This window comes from Balaenoptera ricei, chromosome 20 (assembly GCF_028023285.1).
Source record: "Balaenoptera ricei isolate mBalRic1 chromosome 20, mBalRic1.hap2, whole genome shotgun sequence".
In the NCBI taxonomy this organism is placed as follows: Eukaryota; Metazoa; Chordata; class Mammalia; order Artiodactyla; family Balaenopteridae; genus Balaenoptera; species Balaenoptera ricei.
This window is the reverse complement of record NC_082658.1, coordinates 10220131-10242108: the sequence shown is the minus strand read 5'-3', so window position 1 is coordinate 10242108 and position 21978 is coordinate 10220131. Positions and strand designations below refer to the sequence as shown.

Below are 21978 nucleotides of genomic sequence, written 5' to 3'. Positions count from 1 at the left end.
CAGAGGTTTGCCCTGGGAGCAAACCTGGGAGACAAGAGGATCAGACTTGCAGCTGACACAGAGGGGGCCGAGACCGACAGCTAACACCCTCTCACACCTCGATGGCACACACAGAGGCCTCCTGGACCCCCTGACACAGCCTCACCACGACAAATTCAAAGTCGTCTTCCTTCGGGGCTTCCCTGGTGGCGCAGTGGTTAAGAATCTGCCTGCCAATGCAGGGCATACAGGTTTGAGCCCTGGTCCGGGAGGATCCCACATGCCGCGGAGCAACTAAGCCCTTGTGCCACAACTACTGAGCCTGCACTCTAGAGCCCGCGAGCCACAACTACTGAGCCCACGTGCCACAACTACTGAAGCCCGCACACCTAGAGCCCGTGCTCCGCAACAAGAGAAGCCACCGCAATGAGAAGCCCGCCCACCACAACGAAGAGTAGCTCCCGCTCGCCGCAACTAGAGAAAGCCCGCGCACAGCAACAAAGATCCAACACAGCCAAAAATAAATAATTAATTTTAAAAAAAGAAAGTCATCTTCCTTCGGCAGACATTTGCGGGGACCTGCTTGTGCCAGGCGCTGAGCCAGCACTGGGGACACACGGGAGAAATGACCAGCCCTGCCCCGCGGGAGCCGTTGCTTCCCACCAATCAGGGACATAAAGTGGAAGGGGGCCAGTGTTGACCTCCGTGCCTGTGAGAATCCACGGCCCCGGAGAGGACCCGGGAGTCTCGGAGAGAAGCCAACTAAGACATGAGAGTCTCCCTGCTCAGCTGAGCGCCTCCCCAGGAAAGTGCTTGGGCCAGAGAGCCACTGAGCCTGTGAACGGGCAGCCTCGACCTTCCTTTCTTTACCTGAGGCTCCTCAGGTCCTGCAAGGGGGTCAGAGTCTGCTGCTCGACCATCGGGATCCGGAGACGGAGGCCCCACGGTGAAAGTTACTGGATTAGCAGGTGACCTCGAAGACACCCAGAGCTGCCCGGCAAAGATTTTGGCGTGAGTGCTCTGACTGGGAGTGTTTCTTCAAGCAGGGGCTTCCCACCTTGGGAGGAGCTGGGGAGGGTGGCCGCCGGCCGTCCTGCTCTAAGATTCCAGGAGCCACTTCTACGAAAGTAACTGCTGGCACTCCCAGCCCTGCTGCCCAGCTGTCTTATGTCCCTCCTGTGTCAGGCCTCTGTCACTTCTCTGACTCTCCTCTTGGCCTTCCCCGGGCAGCCTGACGTTAGAATCAGGAGGTGCGGGGCAGCAGGAGGTGCGGGGCAGCAGGCGGTGTGGGCTCCAGCTTTTGTCCAGACCTGCCCTCTCCTGTCTGTGGATTCCGTTTGTCATCACGGTGTCACCCACGTTCTTTTGTCAGAAGGCAGCAGGGGGAGCAGAGCGATTGGGGCTGCGGATGGAGCAGGCCCACCTCACTACCCTGCAGGGCCCCCCAGGGGTGCGAGTTGGGGACCACCTCCCTGGAGCACTCATTCACTCAAGGTCATGCGGGTCCCCTGCAGGTGTCCTCCCCACCCACCCTCCATCGTGGGACAGCCAGAGGGACCTCCTCTCAGAAACTCCTCCCCTTCTCCCAAATCTTCCTCTGGGGCCACCTCACCTTTGCACCATGGGCCTCACACAGCCTGCCCCATGGCTGTCTCTCCTCTCCCACCAGCAAGCGCTGCAGCAGCAGAAACTCCACCTGGAGCTGCGGCCTTTGGTCCCCTGTGCTCTTGGCTCTCGGGGCTTAAGAAAAGGGAAAGGGGCGGACCGTGGTGGGAGTGCACCAGCGCAGGGTGAGACTCAGCCGCGTGCCGCCTCCACGCAGGCATGGTGCGAGCAGACGGCACCGTCAGCACCAATGCAACAAGCACAGCGGCCGGCAGAGAGTTCCTGGAGCGTGGCATCATTCACAGAGTCCAAAGCGGACACACAGCTCCACTCAAGGGTCTGAAGAAGACTTCATGAGTGAACGGCTTGAGGCCACACGCGGAGAACGCCTCCTCCAAGGCTGGCTCACCGCCCACCAGGGGCGAGCCATGTCTGGCAGGCAGCTGACAGTCACTGCACGAGTGCCCAGGAGGTCTTGGAGGACCAAAGATGAGGAGAGATGGGGCCGTAGAGAAAGGGCATTTCCAAGAGTCTCCTGTGCGGCATCAGCAAGCCTTGACTCCATCCCAGTGACGGCCACCAGGTCCTGGCCTGCTGCCTGTGGCCCTGCCAGACCTAATGACGCCTGACCAGGGCCCTCTTGGCCTCTCCCTGTGCTGGGCTTGGGGAGGCCCAGGTGAAGAGAGCTGCAGGCTCCTCAGAGGGTGCGAGGGTGGGAGATATGCTGTCCCACCCGGAGGGGCCGGCTGCTGCCTTGAAAGGTGGAGGGGGACCCATGACGGCTAAGGTGACACAGAGATGGGGAGGACGCAGAAGCAAAGCGGCCGAGAGCAGTTGTGGGAGGGAAGGGAGCGTTGCTGTGGCTGTTTCTCTTTTCCCTGCATTTGAGAATCAAAGGCAAAGATTGCTTTAAAAAAGAAAAAGGAAGTAAACTCCCTTGGAAGGCCATGCAGGCTGCCTGGACCGCTGTGATAAATGGTGGGAAAGCCTCCATCTCGCCTCGGGGCAGCCAGTGTGCTGTTACACTCGGAGGTTTCTCTGCACATCTTACAATTTCACAGTCATTGAACCCATTTATCTGCCTCTGTCTGCAGCTGCGCCTGGGGGCAAGGGGGGCTCTTTTCTTACTTGTGTCCTGCCCCCATCACCCCATTTCTCCCACCTGACCCTCAGCTGCTCCCCTAAGGACCTTTGGGGTGGGATGCAGAGGCAGGAGGACCCTGGATCTTGGAGACACACAGTGGGCTCAGTTCTGCTATTAGGAGGGGCCCAAGGCGGGGCAGAAAGGACAGCCCAGCCCAGCCCCAGATGCCCCAGCTTTGTCAGCACCCTCCCGTGGTGCCCCCCCCAACCCCTGCCCCGCCCAGGGCTCCCCATCTCCTCTGAGCGCGAGCTGGGCCTTTCCTGTGGCCCTGGCCGCTAGGTCGCGCTGACTGCTGCCCTCTGCTGGTCCAGAGTCAGCATTGCATGCCCCTCTCCCACTAGTTTTCCAAGTCTGGGGTGAGTCCATTAGTCATCTGTACCCAGGAGCAGCTGAGGGCACAGGTCTGTGGGAGGCACGGGGTGGAGGGGGGTGACAGGGGGCACCGGGCCCACCCTTACCACTGCACGGAAGAGCCACAGCTTGTTGTAGCCAGAGGGCGGGACTCAGACTTAAGAAGAATCAGCAGATGCACTGCCGGTTCTGCCTTGATTCAGGGGCACAGACGGGCCCTCTGAAGGTGAGGCACAGGCTTATTTTCTGCAAGGAAGAGTGGGACCAAGGGAGGAGGAGGACAGCAGGACAGCTGGGGAGGGGGCTGAGCTGTTGGGCGTCTCCAGGTCCTGGGCTTGGGGGGAGGAGCCCACAAGTGTCCCCAAAAAGCCCAAAGGCAGCTGCCCCATGTTGCCCATCAGGAATGAGGTCATGTGCAGGCCAGACCAGGATTCTCAGAGACTTGCTACCTCACTCCCACACCACCAGCTGTTCCTCCTCAGACACCTCCCTGCTAAAGGTGGGCTCCTGGGAGCGGGGGGTCGGCACTTGTTGGTAAACCCCCAGGAACAGGCGCAGGACCCACACTTGGCCTCAGAGAACACACGCTCGTCAGAACTGGGCCTGCCACGCATAGGATGGCCAACCTGCTGAGCCCCAGGTCACGCGTGTCCCCAGGCACACGAGACGATGGTAGCTTCAAACCCACAAATGGGTTCTGACACCCTGTGCTTCCTCTCAACACAGGAACGGAGCTGAGTCTAAGGGGCCTTTGAACAAGATGCTCCCGCACCCCTGCAGTCCTCCCCAGGCCCCCTGCCAGCTCACCACCTGGAAGTGTGCCCAGGAGCTGGTGACATCCTTTCCCCTCCCCTATGGCATCCGCTGAGTGCAGGAGTTGGGGGAGCGGCCCTTTCCTTCCAGAAAGGATGACGAGGGTGGCCATCGAGGGCAGGCACTCAGGAGTCCAGAGACATCTCCAGCCACTGGCCTTGGTGAGGCTCTGCCCCTCGGGGTCCACTCCTCAGCCGCAGCACGAGGCCTCGGTCACAGTGACCTCGCCCTGCTCACTGCCCTGGCTCCAGGAGGCTTGTGGTACTGGTCAGCACTCCTCTGGTGGACAGAACCCACCAGAAGCAAACGGGCAGTTCCTAGGGACCCGTGGAAAGTGCTCTCCGGCAGCTCTCCTCTCAGCTGTCCTCGTAGCGTGTCTCTGTGGCCCAGCCTCTCGCCGCCGGCCAGCTGCCTCTGCACCTCCAGCCACGTGGGAGACCACAGCCACTGGGACTTCCATTTGTGCAAAGTCTAACCCAGGCCTCGAGGACCCTGCCCTCCCCGCTTCACTCTCTGTAGGCCCCCAGGCCGTCGTCTGGAGTCCTGTCCCGGAAGCAGACCCCCAGACAAAAGTTCAGATTCAAGCAGTGTATTGGGCTGGTGATCCCAGAAGACCCAGGAGGAGAGCCGGGACTTGAGACAGGAAAAGGAAAGAAGCAATAAAAGGTGTTTCTCGGCCCGTTATGCCCACAAGGGGCAGAGGCACGAGGGGTCAGAGGAGCCCCACGGGAGGGAGCCGGCGTCTGTCCACCCACCCCATCCGTCACCGGCTCTGCTCCTGGATACTAATGCTGAGCAGCACGCAGAGGGCCGTGGGTGCCAGCCCCCAGGTCACGATGAGCCAACCAGGCCCCTCGGTCAGTCCTCCCCGCACTCACCATGCCCAGCCTGCCTTTGGCTCCGGGGATCCAGCAGGGACCAACCAGGCTGAAGGGCAGCCTGGCTGTGAGCTGGTGGCCCGTCCCTGTTGAAGTCCCCAGGGAGGAACCTCGCGCACGCCACCAGCCCAACCTGCTTATTGCACTGCACCACCTCGGGGCCTCTTCACGGCCTTGACCTCTTGGGGAGCTGGTGGGAGAGGGGGGTCCTTGCTTTGTGGCAGCTTTGTTCCCTGAGACCCGAGTCTTTCAGAGTCCTTCCGTTGACCAACATTTGGGTCCAAAATGAGGACCAGCTCTGAAGCACTGGACGTGGCCACCCCTGAGCCTTGGAAGATGCAGAGCCCCAGAGCAGGGTTAGAAGAAGAGGCAGGCAGCCCCGGGGTGGCCTCCCTGGGGGGCAGCACCGCCACGGGTATGTGTGCCACGGTGGCTTCTGAAACTTCTCCACTTTCCCATCAGGCTGGAAACCCCAAATGGCGCCCGTGGTCCCAGAACTCGGGCTGTCAGGGAAGCTGTGCGCTCATGACCTCAAGGACCGTGTTAGCCAAGGGACCGCTGAGGTCAGGCCTCAGTGGACAGGCCGAGCCACGGTGGGAGGACGCACCGGGCCAGGGAGGCCTGGCCCTGTGACGATGTTGCAGACACAGCCCGGGGAAAGGCCCAGAAGTGGGACCTGAGGCTGAGGTTCTGCTGTGCCGCGTCTCCTGCGAGTCCCAGTATGGGGACGTCCAAGGGGCTTGGGGAAGACCTGGTGCTTAGATCGTCCCCTGCTGTGGGATGGGAGCTGAAGGGGGCACCTCCCAGCCCGGGTCCTCTTCCCGCAGCAGACAGACGAGGCGGCACAGACGGACAGCCAGCCGCTCCATCCCTCCGACCCCACAGAGAAGCAGCAGCCCAAGCGGCTACACGTCTCCAACATCCCCTTCCGGTTCAGGGACCCCGACCTGCGGCAAATGTTCGGGGTGAGTGTGTGTGGCCCCCCCATCTGCGCTCCCACCCCCAGCGCACAGCCCAGGTGTCAGAGAGGCCCCCTGGGTTTCCTGCCTCCCGTTGCCCTCTGGGTCCAGCCCTGCTCTGACCCGAGCCTGTGGGGTAGGAGGGAGGAGGAGGGATGCAGGCTTGGGGCAGAGAGACCTGCGTGGCTGCCACTTGCACCACCTGCCCCTCAGGCCCAGGCCAGTGCCAGTCAGGTTATCACTCCGCTGGCCCCTCCTTCTGATGAGGGCTCCAGGGACCCCTGTGCCCCCAGAGGGCACCCAGAGTGGCAGCCCAGCCTCCTGGCCTCACACCCAGCAGCCCTGCCTGTCCTGTGTGCCTGGGGCCCAGGCACTCCACCTCTCAGGGCATCCTTCCAGGCCCCAGGGGTGGGGCGACAGGAGAGCACACGATGGGAAGCACGTGCGCGTTCCGTTCCTGGATTCTCCCTGTCTGTTCCTAGACTTTGCTCTGTAGGATTTCAGCCAGTTGCAGGGTTGCTGTGAGATCCTGCAGGGAGGCCCCTAAGTCCCGTGGTGACTTTATTCTGTCACTTGATTTGAACACCTAGCAGGTGCTGACGCCCACCGGGTGCCGGGGCTGCCCCGTGGGCAGGTGAGCGGGCAGCAGCCAGGGGTCAGCCCCGGCCACAGAGGACACATGCGCCTGGCCCGTGTTCCCTCCTTTTCTTCCCTCTCCCACCCCAAACTCTCCTCACCCTCCTGCCCTGTGCCCACTCCCCACTTCTGCCGCAAGTCAGGCAGGCTCTGGGCCCTGAACCCCAGCCCTCTCCTCATGCCACCCACCACCCCAGATGGGATTTGTCAGGCAAACAGGAGGTGGCCTCGGGATGGACTCAGCACCCACACCTGCCCTTGCCCCAGATATCCACTTCCCTTCCTGGGGCCCAGGCCCCATTGGATTTGGGGTTACACCCAGTAGGGTGTAGGCAGGATTTAGAATCATCAGAGGATGAGAATTCTGCCCCCTCTTGGCCCTGGGCCTGGGCAGCTGCCAAACCTCTCTGAGCCCGGGGCCCCCACTCAAAGCAGCTGGTATTGCGATGTTATTAGGTCAGTTCACTTGGACGCCCTTCCAGTCCCTACATCACGGGCCTCAGCACACTCAGTCCCTACAGGCCGCCCAGGGGCGCCCATGGCCCCTGCAGGATGCCCATGAGCTCACTCGCCCCTGCAGCACAGCAGCACCACCCTCCCTCTCCAGTACTTGGCAGGGTTGGCATTGCCTCACTGTCTGGTTCCACGTCCCTCCCGGCCCACGTGACACCCACCTCCCGAATGTTACCGGGTGAAGGGGAAAGTCATCAATTGTATGCACTGGAGACCTCAGGACAGGCCCCTCGGGACCTCAGCTGGGATCTTAGGGGACCTGGTTCACAGGTTCCTGGTCTCACGTGCCAGTGAGGGAGACAAGGCTGCCCCTTGGGAGTTCCAGGCCAGCGATGGGGCAGGAAGGGGGCAGCCAGAGCGTCTGGGCCCAGCTGACTGGTATGTCCTGGTCAGGCAGAGGGGCCTGGGGTCACTGCACCCTGCCCCACACACAGCCCAGCCCCAAACAGCACAGGCAGCAGGCAGTGCAGGGTCCCTCCCTAGCGCTTTGTCTCTTCCGGGGGCTCCTCTCCCCGCCAGCACCCCACCTTTTGGGAAGGACTTACCCAGAACCCATGAGTGTGAATTAGGGCTGGCTGTCAGCAACTTGCGGCAAAGTCCCAGCAGGGAGAGGAGAGGAACGCGGACGACACCGCAGCTGGGACCAGTGTCCTGGCAGGAAAGGCTCTGCACGGGAAGGCAGGGAGGGATGCCCGCCCACCAGGCTACCCAAGAGTACCTTCATGTCCCTGCAGGAGGCGGAAAGGGGGCCGGGGGCAGAGGACCAGACGCAGGCAGTGGGCAAGGGTCCCATGGGGAGCAGGCGAGCCGGGCCAGCGGTCTTAACACACCCTCTCCTGTCTCCCCCACCCCCATCTCTGTCTCTGCAGCAATTCGGAAAAATTTTAGACGTGGAGATCATTTTTAACGAGCGGGGCTCCAAGGTGGGTGCCGCCCAGAGGCCGCCACCATTACAGCGCCCGGCTGTAGGTCCCGCCAGGCTAACGTGTGAAATGTGCGTTTCCTTCCTGGAGAGCTCCGAGCCTGAGGACCCCTGAGCGACACGGGTGCTTGTACTCCCCGCTCCTCCGCCCGCCCCACCCTCCCCACCCCGCTGTCTGTGTTGTCGCCGCTGCTGAGGCTTCCTTCTCTCTAAGTCGCCAGGACCTCTCTGTCTGCACTTGGAGCCCCGGCCCCTGGGCCTGGGTCCCCAGCCTTCGAGCCGCTCCCCCGGGGCCACCGGCCTTCCTGGAGCTGCCCGGAGACTCGGTGGAGGGCCTGCAGGGGGCAGGCGGGAGGGTGCCCGCTCCTGGACGGGAAGACACCCCCCCCCCGCACTTGGGGCTCCTGGGGTGACGATGGGTGAGGCTGCCCCCACTCTGGGTCCAGGAGCCCAGCCTTGGCCCCCCAGGTGGGGTGAGGGCAACAGTCCTGGCCCCTGCTCAGGTCAGCATCTCTCTTATAGCTCTGGCCTGTCCCCTCAAGTGCCAGGCGGTCAGCTCAGGTCAGGCTCAGGCCAGGCCAGCAGCTGCCCCACCCCCGGGGCCGTACGTCTCCCGGGCGACCTGCCAGTGGCACCAGGACAGACCTCTGGGCTGCCCGAGTCTCTCCTTCAAGTCACCTGACTCAACCCCTCTCTCTCTCTCTCTCTCTCCCCGCCCCCCATTGCCCTGCCCCCCCACTCCCCACGCCTCCTTTGTTTTCCTTTTTCTCATCCTATGTCTTTCTCTCCATGTCTGTCCTTCTCCGCTCACAGGGTTTTGGGTTTGTAACTTTTGAAACTAGCTCAGATGCTGACCGAGCCCGGGAGAAGCTGAATGGGACGATCGTAGAGGGACGGAAAATTGAGGTGCTCAGATAAGTGTGTTGCGGCAGGGACGCCCTTGAGAGCCGCCTCCGGTCACCCTGGCCCCCCGACCCAGCCCCGCTGCTGCCATGCAGAGAGCCGGGCCAGGGCCCCATGGCAGGGCCAAGCTGAGACCGGAGCTGAGCCCACCACCTGCCACCTCTTTTGGGTCTAGACCTCAGGCTCACCCAAGGCCCCCCCACTCTGCCCCCTCCCTCTCATTCCTGGAAAAGGTCCCCAGCTGTGGGGCTCAGCCAGACACTGGGAGGACCCCAGAAGTCACGTCTCTGAGGCTTGGCGGCTCCAAGGACCTCAACCAGCCCAGTGTGCCCGTAGTTGGGAGGAGGTCATTAATCTCACCAAGGAGCGGCAGCTGCCCCGTTCCCCCCTCCCCATGCTGCCGCATCCTGCAGTTTGCCCCTTGCCTTTATCCCCCAGAGGGTGGGCAGCAGTACGCGGCCAGAGCTGAGAAAGGGATCCAGCCCAGAGGCGCAGAGGGGAGAGAAGGCGAGGGGTCCCCCGACACTCCCCCCTCCACCACCCCTTCCCGGGGGGCTGCGTGTGCCCTGCTCAGTGCTGAGGCTCTGGTGTCTGGGAGCTGGGCTTCCCGAGCAGGGCGGGCAGCGAGGGTGGCCAGGGAGGGAGGGGTCAACGGCTGGTGCAGAGCCCCTGGAAGAGCGGTGGAAGGACCTGAGGGAGGGTTTCCAGAAGCAGGAGTGCCAGAGGCACCGACCTCAGCCAGGCTCCAGCCCAGCCTCCAGCAGCACAGGCTGCGGCCCCAGGCCCCAGGGGCTCACACTGACGGGGGGGGGGAGGCAGTACGGCCCAGACCCCTCCCTCGAGGTCCACACCTGCCCTGTTTTCTGCTCCCTCCGCCGAGGCCCTCCTCCTTCCTACACCCCAGCCCAGTCCTCTGGGAAGCCTGACCACGGCCTTAGATGTCTGCACAGTAGGACCCACTCCCCTGGCACCCACCTGCTCCTCCCCCATCAGCCTTGCCCCACCACCACGGGCACGTGTGCTCCCCGCCCCCACAGAAAGCTCTCTGCTGGCCTCAAGGGAAAGGGGTGCTGCCCCCACGGGGAGGGGTGACCATCCTGGTGCCCACAACCAGGAGGGCCTCAGCAGCCACCCACGGCAGAGAAGTCTTGGGGGCCATTCTGTTAGCTGCGCTGAGAGCACTTTGGGGAAAGTCCACCAGCCAGCTGCTCCAGTGGCCTTGGGTTGCCAGAGAGAGGCTGGGCTCGGTTTGTGGGAACAATCCTGTGAACGGCAAGAGCCAGTGGGACTGGACACAATGCTTCAGCCGAGGGCCCGGGGCCTGAGCCAGGCTGGGCACCAGCCAGTTCTGGGAACAGTGATGGCCCAGGTTCTCAGCCGGCGGGTGAGGGGGCGGGCAGCACTCGGAGACAGGAGGCCAGGGAGGAGGGCAGGCCATGGTGGGGGGCCAGGCAAGCAGTGGAGGCGGTCCTGTGCCTCGCCTGGGTGTCCCAGGGCCTCCTCCCCAGCCCCCAGCCCCCTCCGAGGCGGCCACGGAGAAGTTCAGAGCAGGACCAGGCAGCCCGTGGCCTACAGGCTAATGTTCCCCTCAGCCTCTCCCTCCCTCTCTCTGGGCAGGTCAATAACGCCACGGCCCGAGTCATGACCAACAAGAAGACTGCCAACCCCTATACCAACGGTAAGCGGCCCAAGACCCCAGGGAGGCTGCAGAGGCCACCAGTGGGGACAGGGTCCAGGAGGAGCCCAGGCTGCTGGAGGCCAGCCTCCCTAGATGCTGAGTGCCCCCTCATGTCCCGGCTCTGCCGCGGTCAGAAGGGGGTGGGTCAGTGAGGCAGGAGGAGACCTGGGGCCACCCGCCTCCACCCACACAGCTGGTGAGACCCCCGTGCTTTCCCGAGCGTGGCCGCACCCAGAGGCCGAGGACAGGCTTCGGGCGCAGGGGGAAAGTGGCCACTTCCTGGATCGTTCCTTATTTTCTAAGTGCCGAGGCTAGAGGCGCTCAGTATTTAATGAGTATGATGACAGTTAGAGGGACAGCCCCCCGCCGCCCACCCCTGGGCCTTGGAAACACGGAAAGGTTGAGGCCCCGCTGGCCATAGTGTGCGTCAGCTGAGCAGTGTGCCCGTGTGCACCTGGACCTGGCTGTAAGCAGAGGGGGCCAGTCTTCTCTGAAACAAAACTGCTGACGCTAAATGCTGGCTGCAGGGAGGAGCGGAGGGACGGCTCTCAGCCGCTGTGCGACTTGACTCCGCCAGGCAAGGACTGGTGCGGGGACTGGTTTGAGTGTAGCTGGGAACTCTTTGGGGCCTTTTTGACTTCGTTCCTCTAGCCAGGAAGCAGCAGCCCTGCTCCATCAGGGCAAGCCTCCTGGCGGGGCGTGGGCTTTGCTTCCCACCCCGCCTAGCAGGGAAGAGTGGACTGAGCCACCCCCAGACTCTCCTGTCCCGGTCTGATCAGATATACATGGAGTCAGGGGACCGGCCAGCACGGAAAACCTAGGGCAGGACAGTGGGCGGATCTGCCGCCTGACTCACCAGCCGGACCCCCCAATCTGTCCTCCTGGGGCAGGGCTAGGGCACTGGCCAGACCCCATTTAGACTAGATTATTGTCGCTCCCATCCTGCTTTTTCGAGGACTATCAAAGCTCAAATTCTTTCTAAAAATCTGGGGGCTCCCCGGCTTTGCGCCTGTCCTGAGCACACGCTGTGTATGACTTAAGTGGCCTGGCGCTCAGCACAGGAAGGGAAGAGGTAGACGTTTTTACAGGGCCAGGGTGATCCTGGGGGCTGCGCAGCCTCTCGCGAGAGCCACACGCCCCCGCTTTCTGGGCAGACCTGAGGATGTTGAGGAACATGGGATTCAGAAGAGAATCCATCCCTGAACAACTGCACCCTTGGCTCGGAATGGGCACAGAACCGAGGCCGGTTGAACGACGGGGAGTGGAGAGAGGGAGAAACCTCTGCCCACTTTGGTGGCAAACATGGTTTCATTTAAACATCTTAGTTGGCCTGGGCAAGAGTGACAAGGGCTGCAGTGGGCCGGCCCTGGGTTCCCTGCAGGTGGCAGTGAAGCCCAGCTCATGGGCTCTGTTGACTGAGGCTTGACTCTGCTCAACACTCCAGAGGACTCAAATTCATCAGTCAGTCAGAGGGGCAGAAATTTCCGCTTCAGGAAACAGACTCACCAGGTTTGACCAGGTGTTACTATTTGCGGAAGAAACAAAGGATCTACCCAGGTGGGTCTCAGACTGCCTCTGTCATCTGGGGTCCCAGACAGTGAATTGGGGCCAGAGCAACAGGTGGAGGCACCCAGGATTCCAGAATTGGCAGAGGGAGGTGCCAGGGCCATCCGAAGCAGAAGTGCAGCCTCTCAGACTGCACCTGGAAGAGCTGCCAGATGGGACCTAAGGGAGGTGGGCTTGCGTCACTGGCTCAGGACTCTGCTCCATCGTGGATTTTTACTAAGAAGACTCAGTTCTTGGGACTGGAGGTCTTCCCAGAAGATGAAGCATTTCTTCCCTCCTGACCTGGTATTTATAGAAGATTCCAGAGGCCTAGCAGTAACGTTCAGATGCAAACGTCTGTGCTGGTCGTGTGATGGTGGACCAGGGATGGAAGGCGACCCACAGTCTCATGGAGAGTGTGGAGAACGGGCCCCCAGGAGGAACAAGGCCCCAGAAACTCTGTCCTGGACACCTCCCGGCCAACCCAGCAGTGGGGCTGTTAGAATCTGGGCTTGAGACGTGGAGCTGGGCTGGGGGTGTGCTGCAAAGATAAGACCCCGATAAGCTGAGGGGCCAGGGGCTGGGCCTGGTCAGGTGAGCTGGCCCCACCCTCACTTCCTGACCACCTGGAGCTGGTACAGGCTCAGCTGGTTGGTTTCTACCCCCAGAGCCTCAGGTGGGAGCAGGCCTTCACCCGTGAACCTGGGTCTCTGGTGGGAGAGGATGACCAGCCTGCCCACCTGCAGAGAGGGAGAGGCTGGGGGCCAGGGAGTGGCCAGGAACGTGGGTCTGGCATCCCACCGCTGGTCTGGCTCTGCCACTCTCCAGCCCTGTGACTGCCGCGCCTCCCTGAGCCTCCACTTGCTCATCTGTAAGATGGGAGGGCGTGACACCTTCCTCGCTGGATGGGTCTAGGACACTGTGGCATATGGTAAAGTGGTCAGGGGATGCTAGCTGTCCTTCTCATTATCCCTAATCCCAAGGCCCCTCCTCCCCACCTCCTCCCCCGGCAGCCCTCCCACCGGCTGCTTTTGGGGGAAAACAGACACAGGATAGCAAAAGCAGGACTCAGCACTGAGAAAGGGAGCCCCTCGGGAGCCCCGACCCAGGACAGAGACGGGCAGGAGGTGAAGGAGGTCGCCGTGGCTGAGGCCAAGCACCTTTACGGCAGCCTCTGACCCTCCTGGAAGGCAGCCAGGTGCCCACATGAGACAGCTCCCATGAGACTGGGCTGTCGGGGACTAAAGTACCCAGGCCACCAGCAGCCCCCATCCCAGCTGGGGGCCTACAGACGTTGCATAATAACGCGTTCCACTTTCCCTCCTGATGCTCTTCTGCAGACACTGCAGACCCCAAGCTGCTGGGGCCAGCGCCCCAGGACAGGGAGGGCCTGGGGCAGGCTGGGGAAGGCCGAAATGTGAAAAGAATCAGGCCACCAGGCGGATCGTCCGGAGTGACTGGGTCTCTGTTAGGAAGCAGAAGGCACTCAGCCAGTGAGGCTGCAGCGTCCCAAGAGGGGCCCAGGGACTGTGCCCCGCCTAATCCATCTACCCCGACTGCAGAGGGAGGGGTCCCGCCCGTCCTCTGCAGTGGCCACGGCCTCGGAATGTCCCAGTGGGGCTCATCCTGGAGTCTCTGGGGTTCCCAAGCATAGTGTGAGGTGGGGAGACAATGGGGAAGACAATGATTGGGTTTCTTTGCTTCTCTTCTAGGCTGGAAGCTAAACCCGGTGGTAGGGGCAGTCTACGGACCTGAATTCTATGCAGGTAAAGGCTGGAGCTGCGGCACGGGGCTGGGGCGGGCCTGGCCGGGTATTGGGCGGTCATTGGCCAGTCGTCCTGGGTGGGAGGACGTGGCCAGGGGCGTGGCTAGGCGGGGACGTTTTTCGGGGGGCGTGGCCATGTGGGTGTGGCCAGGCGGGATGTGTGGCCAGATGCGGCCATGGTCAGGCCCCAGCCCTCCTGCCTCCCCTCCTTCCCTTAGCCTTCCCTCTCACACTGTCTCCTCTCCGACGCCCTTTCCTGCAGTGACGGGGTTCCCGTACCCCACCACCGGCACAGCCGTTGCCTACAGGGGCGCGCACCTACGGGGCCGGGGCCGGGCTGTGTACAACACGTTTCGGGCTGCGCCGCCCCCGCCCCCCATCCCTACTTACGGAGCGTGAGTACCTGGGGCGCACGGGGAGGGAGGCTTGGAGAACGGCCCCGGGGGCGTGGGGAGGGGGGCGTGGTGCAGCCAGAGGGGCTAGGCAGCCTTTCCAGCACTGTGGCGCGGGGGTGGGGGGCGGTGGGAACTCCAACCTTCACACTGCAGTCGCTTCCGTATCAATACACCCACCTCCGCCCTGCCACCGGATCTCAGGGTCGCTGGCATGTGAGGGACGCTTAGAGCCCCAGCACCTTGCCCAATGCTTTAATGGGTGGTGGTCGGCCCTGGGGCTCAGTGGGCCTTCGCTAAGCCCTCCCTGGTCCGTTCCCCGGGGCCCGGTGCCCTCCAACCCTAATGGGGGGGGGGATACAGCTGCCTGGGGTGGAGCAGGGGAAGGGTAAGCAAGGTGGGCCGATGGGCCCCTGGGTTTGTGGGAGAAAGGAGCTGACCAGCAAGGGTGTTACTCTATTGTTATACCAAAACAGGGCACTGGAGCAAACGCTTGTTAAAATGCCAGTCCCATGGGCAGGGCTGGCACCCTGCCCCCTCCCTCCTCAGCAGACACCGGAGCCGGCCTACCCCACCTCTCCAGCGTTCCCACCACTTTCTTGTCCGTTTGCTTCCAGGGTCGTGTATCAGGATGGCTTTTATGGTGCTGAGATTTATGTAAGTGCAGCCCTGGGGGAGGGAGGGTGGCATCTGGCATTTCATATGTCTCAGTGAACAGTGTCTCCCACTCCCTGCCCCGCTCCCCCCACCCCCTCCCGTCCTGGGAGCCCAGGGGGCGACCTCAGCGCAGGTAAACCTGGGTTATCTGTGCTCAGGGTGCGAGTAGCAATGGATCCCCCAGCAGCCCGATGAGCCAGGCGTGTCTTCTCCGTTTCGCAAGGTGTCAGTTGTGTGATGGGGGCAGTGGGTGAATCTTCCATATCCCTAACAGCATTGGGGTCACTGAGTGAGCCCGCATAGGCACCCTGTGTCCATTGCAGAGGCCAGAGAGAGACCAGGAGGTAGAGGTTCCAGGGCAGACCCCTTGATGGGGTCCTGTCTCCTCTCTTCTTTCATGGGGCTGCACTTACTGCTTCCTCTAGCTCGGAGCCCTTGCTGACGACCCCTCCCCACCCCACACAAGACCTCATTTCCATCCTGGGTGGTCGCCTGTAATTCAGCAATCCATTGGTCAGGGCTAAGATGTGGTCTGAGTTAATGCCCTTTGCCCTTGTCCCATCCCAGTGTCCAGGATAGCACCGAGTCTCCATACCCATCAGCATCAAAGTCAGGGGTACGCTGGCCTGGTGGCAACTCTGTGAGCAGCTACCGTGTGCCAAAGCTTTGAACACAGCCAGACATAGCATTGATGCTCAGCCGTGTGTGTTGAACGCACAAATGGACGCATCAATGAATGAATGAATGAGGTGAACAGAAACCCCACCTTGAACCATGCCACGAAACCAGAAGCCAGGTGCCCCCAGGCCTGCAGCAGCTACCCCTCACCTGGCCAAGATGAAGGTTGAAATGCTGTGTCCAGCCCACTAAGCCCGTGTGCCGTGTCCTCCCCTTACCCTGCAGGGAGGCTATGCCGCCTACAGATACGCTCAGCCCGCAGCAGCCGCGGCCGCCTACAGCGACAGGTACCCGCGGTGGGCAGGGGCGGGGAGAAGATGGATGGGCCGTCAGGCTGGGCTGGGACAGACAGGAGCCCTCACCCACAACACTCAGGGCCTGGGGGTGCCTCCCCTTGGTGGACACAGGGTCTGGACAAAGGAGACTAGCAGGTCCACGTGAGCTTGGAGACCCCAAGCCAGCAAGCCCCAAACTTCTGTAATCACTTCCTGCCTGCATGAGAGGGGAGCCTTGGGACCCCCCGGTTCTCGGGTAGCGGACAGCTCCTCTGATGCCCAGCCCTGGAGGCCTAACCCCCGTCCCCAAGCTCTGGAGGCCCGAGTGAGAAAGGTAATTAGGAGCCTTTGCTTCTGCTCAGGCACGCCTCTGACGCTTCTCAGCGCTCCCAGGCCTGAAACCCTTCAACCCCGAGACGGAGAGGCAGAGTGTGTGTACCTTGGGAGCAGAGGTCTCTGCGCACCTGAGAGCACACCCAGGGGCCCAGGGAGGGTTCTCTTTTGTTTTGAGGGCAGGTCTTTGCGGGGGTGGGCTGGCCTGTCACCTTTCCCTGTGGGCACTCGGCCTGTTGGCTGCAGAGCTGCAGGTCGGGGAAGCGTGCGGGCTCCAGTACCGGCCAGGCGGTGGGCACTTCGTGGAGGGCAGCCATTGCGTGCCGGCTCTGGCCTGGGAACTGCCCGGCCCTCCCTCTCAGGGGCAGGTGGCACCCTTGGACCCACACCTTCCTCGCAGCCTCACGCTGCGTCTCGGCCCGTGGGTCTTGTCGGGGGCGCAGCAGGCCAGCGCTCGGGGTCAGCGCTCGCTGGACGTGTTCAGAGGGGGACCGGCTGTGTTCCCTCCAAACAGGCAGGAAGAAGAAGGGGGCGTGCAGGGGAGGGAGGGGCCTTGGGGCGCCGTCTGGGAGGAGGCAGGAGACCTGCTGTCCCCCCTCACCTGCCCCGTTGCCCACACCCCACTCCCTGTGCTCACCTCCCCAGTTATGGCAGAGTCTACGCAGCTGCTGACCCCTACCATCACACCATCGGCCCCGCGGCGACCTACAGCATCGGAACCATGGTAAGGAGGCTGGGGCCCGGCTGCCCTGAGCCGGGACGAGACGGCTGGCGCTGCAGCCAGGTTGGGGGGCGAGCGGGCAGGCCCTTAGGGGAATGACCCAGCCCTCGGCCTGGTGCCTGGAAGACAGAGGCCTGGATTTGAGTTGGGGGAGGACTTGCCCCTTTGTGCCCTCGTGGAATTAGAGGGAGGCAGGTCTGCCCAGACAGTCGGCTGCCCGGTAATGACGTCTGGTCGTCTGGGAAGCATTCTGGTGTGGCGCAGTTTTCTGAGCCCTGTAACAAAAGTCCCGTCCGGGCCTTCCATTCCCCTCACCAGGAAAACCAAACAAAACCCTCCGGCAGAGGCTCCAGAGGCAGGCAGGCAGGGCCTCCACTTCCCCTCATGTGGGTGTGTCCGTGCCATGGTCCCTCTGTGTTCTGTCACCCCCTTTGCTGTACCTTTTCGCACATCGAGGTGGGGAACAAGGGCTACCTTCTGTTTCTCACCCAAGTCCCTGCTCCGTGGACCCTCCGTGGCTCCGGCTGAGTCTGCAGGCCCTGTCCTGGGGAGAGGGGGCCTCTGACCACAGGCCTGGGGTGGGGCGGAAGGGGCGCACTCCTGATGGGCTTGCTGAGGCCGGAGGGGTGTGGGCCGGTGTGTCCGTGTGTGTGTGTATGTATGGCCAGCTGTTGACACGTACAGCCCAGCTCACTCTGTACCCCCAGATCTGCTTGCAGTGGACACCCACCTCCCAGGCCCATCCCACCCCCAACCCCAGGGGGTGTTAATGTCGGTTTTTAGCTAGCTTGGCATCCAGCATCAAAGATGAAAACATTTTTGCGGGGCTAAAGAGGGACGAGGTCCAGAGACAATATGGAATTTTTTTCATCTCCCTTGTTTTTGATTACTCCCTCCCAATTTTTGTTTTGTCTTTTTTGATTTTTAACGAGCCTCAGACATCCCAAGCAGCCTGCAGTGACTGCTGGCAGCCATGGGGCCCAGGCCTCTGGGTGGGGGGTCCACACCCACTCCTGGATGGAGGCCCCGAAACCGTGGCTTGCAGGCCCCTTGGCTCCAGGATCGCCCGGCCCTCTGCAAAGCTGCTAGCTAAAAGGGTTAGTTAATTCACAGAGGGTTCCCTCTTACGTTTTCTTTTATTGATTTTTTTTAAGATTTTCTGTTTTTTCCCCCAACTTTTTTCTCTGGCACTTGCCATTTTCTTCCTTTTTCTCGGGAAACTGGTGGGTAGGGCAGGAGGTTCCTGTGCAGGCCTCCCTGACCCAGGGGAGCCCAGGGGCACCGGAGAGCAAGAGTGCCAAAGGCCTGTCCTCCCAGCAGGATGGAGGAGGCGCAGGGACCCCAGAAGGCCCCACGGAGCTGGGTGAGCAGACGCAGCCCCTCCTGGTAGAGCCAAGGCCCTGGGAACCCTGACAAGAGGTCCCTCCACCCTCCCGTGCCTGGAGGGGCTGAGTCCTGCCCCCGGCAGCCCCGATGGGCGCTGAGGAGGTGGGGCTCTTGCTCAGACCTGCCCCCCAGATTACAGATGACAGAGAAAGCGGGCAGGGAAGGGCCGGGTCTGAGCCAAGAGAGTGGCCAAAAGACATCTCAAGCCTCGTTATCCAAAAGCACTGTGGCTGGTCACCCCAGCACCTCCCTGACCCCAAGACCACCACATCGGAAATAGGCCCAGGGCCCCTCCTGCTGCCATGACAACCAGCGCCCATTCTCCCCAAGGCAGACCATAAGGGGGGCAGAAAACGGGATTTAGCTATTTCTCTTTTTGTTTTTCCTTACTTTTTTTTTTCTTTTTGCTTTTTCCCCCCTCTCCCAAAAGGCGGTACTGATTGGCTGTTTTTCATCTTTGATGTTGCAGGCTAGCCTCTGCCGAGGAGGGTACAGCCGCTTCACCCCCTACTAGCAAGAGGCCCAGCCCCTAACAGCATTCACACTGACTGCCTAGTACACACCAAACCCAGCAGTCCAAAACCAGGCACAGCCACCAGGAGGACAATGCGCCCCTCCCGGTCAGCGACACGCGCCGCTGACCTCTGCGACTCTTAAGTCCATAGGTTTTACCTCCGGCCAGCTGGTCTCCCCCCCACGATGGCGTGTGTGTCTTTGACCCTGGTCACCCCCGTATGTCTGAAACCTTGGTTCCTATTTTGACTCTGTTGACATTGTGCCCCCCCAAGCCATTTCAGGTACAGTATACACACAGTGGGAGGGGCTAGGCCGGCAGAAGACCCCTCCCCGAGAACTAGCAATAGAGCCCGAGAGGGCCATGCCCACTCCCCATTCCCCCGGGCTACAGAGCCACGGAAGACGCCAGCCCGGCCTCCCCTGGAAGCCACCCCAACCAGTCTGGGCCAGAGCCCCGGCCCCTCCCCTGGGGTTCAGGAAGCAGGGGGCTCCCGCCTGTCTGCCCCAGTTGGTGGGTTCCTAGCCTCGACAGCACTCCTCCCCGTCGTCACCCAGCTAATCACAGGAGTAGCTGTCTCTACCCTCCTCGTCCCCATCCAGCTAAACTAACATTTCTGATTAAATTTTATTGACGTTTCCTGCTGAAGTTATCACAAGTCGTGCGGGAGCCCCACCAGCCTCAGGGGTTCCTTAGCCTCTGTTATAAGAAGGGAGAGCATAGGGAGAGATTTCCCTGCCCCAGAGCCCAAAAGCGGTCCAGCCCTGCAGCCCCCGAGGGCCCTCCCCTCAGCCCATCTGCCTCACTGGCCCACAGTCTGTCCTCTCCAGCCAAGTCTTGAGGTGGGGTCCCTGCCAGCCTGGCACCTGGGTCTGTGCAGCGCCAGAGTGCAGCGCCACCTCCCCTTCCGCAGCCTGAAACGTTCTTATCCAGGTGCATTTCCGGAGGGGGAGTGTGAGTGAGAGAGCAGGGAGGGTGGTGCCCGTCCTCCGGACGTCCTGGCGGAACAGCGCTCTGCGTCCACCTCCCGTCCCGAGAGGCCTGGGGCTTAGCTCTGCTGCAGGGCTCTGGGGCCTGCAGGTGAAGCTGAGACAGCCGGGGGAGCGTTTGGAAGTTTCATATGCGGCCCTGGTACCTCTGTGACAGGAAACAGTGGCAAGGACCAAGGAGGCCCAGGTCTCCTATGTGCCAGAGCTGGGCCTCCAGGGGCGTGGACGGCCAGCTAGAGGGTGCGGGTCCCCGCCAGCCAGGGCGTGAGCCTCCGCCGACTCCACCAGCACATCTGTCCTGGCTGGTGGAGTGGGCAGGTCACACGCAGGGTGCCCAGCCAGCTCACCACCACTGCCCAGAGCACCTTCTCAGCGGCCTCGTTCCAGACCCGCATGTGGCCCAAGCAGCGTCATCCACCCACCACGCCCCGACCTCTGCCCTCGTCTGCGCTGAGCAGCCAGACCCTGCCCACCCAGGTCTTAGCGGAGTCCACCAGCTGCGTCTGCCAGCCGCGCTCACTGCGGCGCTTCCATCCCTGCGGCCCTGTTCTTCCCCCCAGCGGCCGCGCCCTCTCTGCCCTGGAGGCCGGAGGTCTGCATTAAATTCCCTTACGCAAGATGAGGGGGCTCCTGAAGCTGGGAGTGGGGCCGGTTTGGGGGCGCCTCCTCTCTTGCCCTCCTGGCACCCAGGGTCCCGGGTCCCGCTGCCCCGGCAGCACGCCTGGCCGGTGCTCCTGTGAACTGCAAGTCGCGCCTTTCTGTTTCTGTTGTAGTGAAAGCTTCCACCGTTTCCTTCTTGGACCATGAAGGGCAAAAACAAAAAAACACAAAAAAAATCACAAAACAAAAAACAAAACAAAAAAAGATGTTCAGATCCAAGCAACAAAACAACCAACCAAACCGAGAAGCACCCACCACGTCTGAGTCCGCGAGCCCGCGAGCCGTCGCAGCGCAGCGAGGGAGCAGGTCCGCGGCCCCCGGCCGCCGGCAGCGCGCTGGCAGGAGGGAGGCGGGAGGGGAGGGACTCTGTTTTCTACCAAGTCTTCCTTCCGGGCCCCACTCGAGGCAGCGTGGGCCAGTGGCGAGCGGCTGCAGGCCCAAGCAGGAAGAGTGGCCAGCAGGACTCGACCTTGGCTGCCGACTGTGCCAGCGGAGGGACGGCTGGGTGGGCGCGGGGACGGGGGCTGCTTTTCATCTCGGGGCTTCGGCTGTGCCCAGTCACCCTGTGTCTTGCGCTCTGGGCCCCGGCTACCCCTCCTGCCGTGCCGCCAACACCTGTGTCCTGCGAACCTGGGGAGGAGTTTGCAGCCACTGGAGGCTGTCCAACCAGCAGCCCTGGGGTCCGACCTCAACACCAAGGGCTGATATGTTTCCAGAACTACAGGGCACCCAGGCCCCCCCCCCCCACACGAGGGGGCTCTGGCTGCCCAGCAAGGAAGGGGTGAGGGCCTTGAGGCCGAGGCCTTGTTCCGACTGGTCGTTTCTGGTTCCCTTTCTGGAGGAGGCCCTGGGCCTGGTCTAGGAGAGGGAAGGCCAGCCTCACGCTGCAGCTGGGTCGAGCCCTCTGGCCCCTGCCCTGCAGGGCCCCGTCCTGCAGAGGAACGGAGGGACGGGCCGGCGCCGGGCTGCACGGCAAGGGTTCGGGCCACGGTGCTATGGGTCTGGACGGCACGTCCGAGCAGGGAGAGCCGGGGGTGGGGGAAGGCCTGGGCGGTCCGCCGCCCCCTCCCCTGCTCCCGGCTCAGGTCCCAGAGTCGCGGGGGCAGCAGACGGCAGGCAGCAGGGAGGAGCCGCTGGCCAGGCAGGGAGAGCTGGAGTCGGGGGAGCAGCAAAAAATAGCAAAAGATGTAGGCTCCCCACGTGGCTCCACTGTCTCATGAAACTTAAAAAGTAAAAAAAATACACCTCACTTTATATTCAGCATCAGCTCCTGAAGCTCCTGAGATGAGGCTCCTTTTCTATTCCCGGTGTACATAGCCCCGCCCTGCCTCCGGCTTCGTCCTCTGTACAGGCCCCTCCACCCTCTGCTGTTCTGGACCCTTTTCTTGCAGCAGCTCCACCCCCGGCCCTGCGCCCTCCCACCCCTCTCACCCCCGGGACTGCAGCCAGGCCCCAGGCTTCCTTTCTTACCATTCTGTATGCTTCCAAGGTGTGACCATTCAAATCAACCGCATTATTATTATTAAGATTATTAATAAAGATTTTTCTTCAAACCAGGACAACTCTTTTTGATTTGCCAGCTCCCGGGCACAGAGGGTAGAGGGCACAGAGGACCAGGACGCCCACTGTGGGTGGCCCCAGGACGGGCAGCTCCTCCCAGGAAGCCAGATGGCCAGAGGGGA

The 21978-nt window shown here is 62.3% G+C and overlaps 1 protein-coding gene across 7 annotated transcripts in view; it reads left to right on the top strand.

The window, feature by feature from the left end:
• Nucleotides 1-21852, top strand: part of RBFOX3 (RNA binding fox-1 homolog 3) — a 439432-nt gene extending 417580 nt beyond the window's left edge. For 4 of the 7 annotated variants that reach the window (XM_059908968.1, XM_059908966.1, XM_059908967.1 and 1 more), the window contains exons 6-14: nucleotides 5598-5735; nucleotides 7748-7801; nucleotides 10321-10381; nucleotides 13639-13692; nucleotides 13954-14086; nucleotides 14560-14740; nucleotides 15644-15705; nucleotides 16672-16750; nucleotides 18603-19249. In XM_059908968.1, coding sequence (XP_059764951.1) covers nucleotides 5598-5735; nucleotides 7748-7801; nucleotides 10321-10381; nucleotides 13639-13692; nucleotides 13954-14086; nucleotides 14560-14740; nucleotides 15644-15705; nucleotides 16672-16750; nucleotides 18603-18647 — 807 coding nt within the window. In that variant the 3' untranslated portion in view covers nucleotides 18648-19249. Of the gene's footprint in view, nucleotides 1-5597; nucleotides 5736-7747; nucleotides 7802-8613; nucleotides 8707-10320; nucleotides 10382-13638; nucleotides 13693-13953; nucleotides 14087-14559; nucleotides 14741-15643; nucleotides 15706-16671; nucleotides 16751-18602; nucleotides 19250-20409 lie in introns of those variants that run through there. The other 3 variants (XM_059908971.1, XM_059908969.1, XM_059908970.1) reach the window with 3 other exon arrangements.
• The last annotated feature ends 126 nt before the right edge of the window (nucleotides 21853-21978 follow it).